At 40.7% G+C, this 2,128-nt stretch overlaps 1 protein-coding gene across 1 annotated transcript; it reads left to right on the forward strand.

Moving 5' to 3' along the window:
* Positions 1–324: 324 nt before the first annotated feature.
* On the forward strand, positions 325–890 carry LOC121261978 (60S ribosomal protein L37-3-like). Its single transcript, XM_041164422.1, has one exon. It carries the CDS (start codon positions 379–381, stop codon positions 664–666), a length of 288 nt encoding a protein of 95 aa, XP_041020356.1. The 5' UTR covers positions 325–378; the 3' UTR covers positions 667–890.
* The last annotated feature ends 1,238 nt before the right edge of the window (positions 891–2,128 follow it).

A 2,128-nucleotide genomic window follows, 5' to 3' on the forward strand; every position in this document is an offset into this window, starting at 1 on the left:
GATAAAAATATGTCTCATACCCATCGGGTCTTGGGGATACAAGAGGGCCCATCATTTTCAAAGCAGCCACCACATCATCTCTTGTGAATGTTATCTGTAGGTAATTATTCATCTCTTCTGTTACTCGACCTTCCAAGGCTTCCAAACAAGTTTCAATGATGTTACTGGATGAAGCAGCTGTTGTATAAACTCTAGAAAAAAAGTTCTCTAAAAGCTTTAGCAATCCCTTCTTGATCCACCCAACTCAAATCCATCAATGACAAAATTTGATTTTTTTTTTTTCCTTCTTCGGTTGGCACATGCATGGAAGCATTTTTTTTTAAAGCCTAAACAGACCTCCTCTCACTCTGCTAGGGTTTTGCATCTGCATTGGCTCCAATGGGAAAGGGAATGAGGAGCTTTGGAAAGCGAAGGAACAAGACCCACACCCTGTGTGTGAGGTGTGGCCGCCACAGCTTCCATCTTCAGAAGAGTCGCTGTTCCGCCTATGCCTACCTTGCCGCCCTCAAGAGGACATATAACTGGAGTGTGAAGGTGATCCAAAGGAAGACTACTAGAACTGGAAGGATGAGGTACTTCCGCCATGTGCTCCGCAGATTCAAGAGCGGCTTCAGAGAGGGTACTCAAGTGGCACCAAGGAAGAAGGGATCAACTCCTACTACTTAAGGCATTACTGGAGAGTGTTCTTGATTGTAATTTGGGCAAACCAAGTTACATTTTTCTAGATGAAGTTTTGTGCGTTGTGACCGATTATCGTGATAAAAGCAATATTTGATGGGTAGGTGTTATAATCTTTTTAATGAGTGAGTTGTTTTGATTTTGTTTAGTATAGAGCCGCCTTTAATTTTGGAGAAGAATGGACAATCCTATAGATGTTTCATCTTTGATTACATCCTATTTCAGTGATGTCTGAATTTTGTTTTGGTTGACATGTCTAGGAGGATTGAGAGAGGTATCTTAAAAAAAAAAAAAAAAAATGCATGGAAGAATTGTTTATTCTTATTTCTCATGCCATACCAATTCTTCTTTGCTCTTTGCTTTCATGTCAGGTCCTCTTGCTCCGAAAGTATACTAACATTTTTCTGAAGTAACTTCAGCTCCTCAACATTCTGTGACCCTTCTTGTTCTTGCATATCTTGAATCCATTTTGTCAGCAGCTCAATGTCCTTCAACCTATCTTGATACTTCTTTCTGAACCATCCCACCAAAGTCTCATTGCATGACTTCAAAAGAGCTTTAATTCTCTCCATAGGATCTGCTATAGGACCCTTTCTTAGCCATCCTTGCCTTACCAACTGTTTACACCCTTCCTCTTTAATCTAGCTTGCCTCAAATCTGAATGGATATTGCCTTTTAACCTGCCTCTTCTCATACCCCACCATAGATAACAAGATGAGAATATGATCCGAGCATCTGCCTACAAGTCCTTCCGCCCTCACCTCCTTCTAAATAGCTTTCCATTAGTTGTTTGCCACACACCTGTCCAACCACTCTTTTGTAAAAGTGTTGTCAGTGTGCCTATTGCTCATAGTAAAAAACCCTCCATGACAACCCAGATTAGAAAGATTGTTACTTTCTAATGCTTCACAAAATTGAGTCATCTTATTTTCATTTCTCTGATTGCCCCCACACTTCTTAGCCTATACTAGGATTTTATTGAAATCCCCAGCAACACACCAAGCTACCTGGTTTGAGGGTTTGATTTTATTCAACAAACCCCAAGAAAGCCTTCTTTTCCTTGCATTAGGGTGGCCATAAAAGCCTGTAAAAATCGACTCCCTCCTATCCCCTTCGATCCTTATCAATACACTAATGTGCCACTGAGAAAATTTCACCAGTTCCACATATTCCTCATACTTCCAAAACATGGCTAACCCCCCTTTCCTTCCCAAGGATGATCAACAGCAACACAACCATCCATTTGCAACTTCCCTTTCAACCTCAAAATCATTTCTCCACTCACCTTGGTTTCCATTAAGAAAACCACATTGGGCTCTGCTTGTTCTTCACAATGAGGTAAAGAACTTGAACTGTCCGAGGGTTTCTAAGCTTTTGGCAGTTCCAACTAATTATTTTCATAATTCTTGGCAGGGTTGCGTCATAGCCTTCGTCTCACAATAGTCCAAAA

Source organism: Juglans microcarpa x Juglans regia, chromosome 4S (genome assembly GCF_004785595.1).
Source record: "Juglans microcarpa x Juglans regia isolate MS1-56 chromosome 4S, Jm3101_v1.0, whole genome shotgun sequence".
NCBI lineage: Eukaryota > Viridiplantae > Streptophyta > Magnoliopsida > Fagales > Juglandaceae > Juglans > Juglans microcarpa x Juglans regia.

What these genes read in the sequence shown, in the direction of transcription:
- LOC121261978 (XM_041164422.1), top strand. Translation starts at nt 379, where the DNA reads ATGGGAAAGGGAATGAGGAGCTTTGGAAAGCGAAGGAACAAGACCCAC.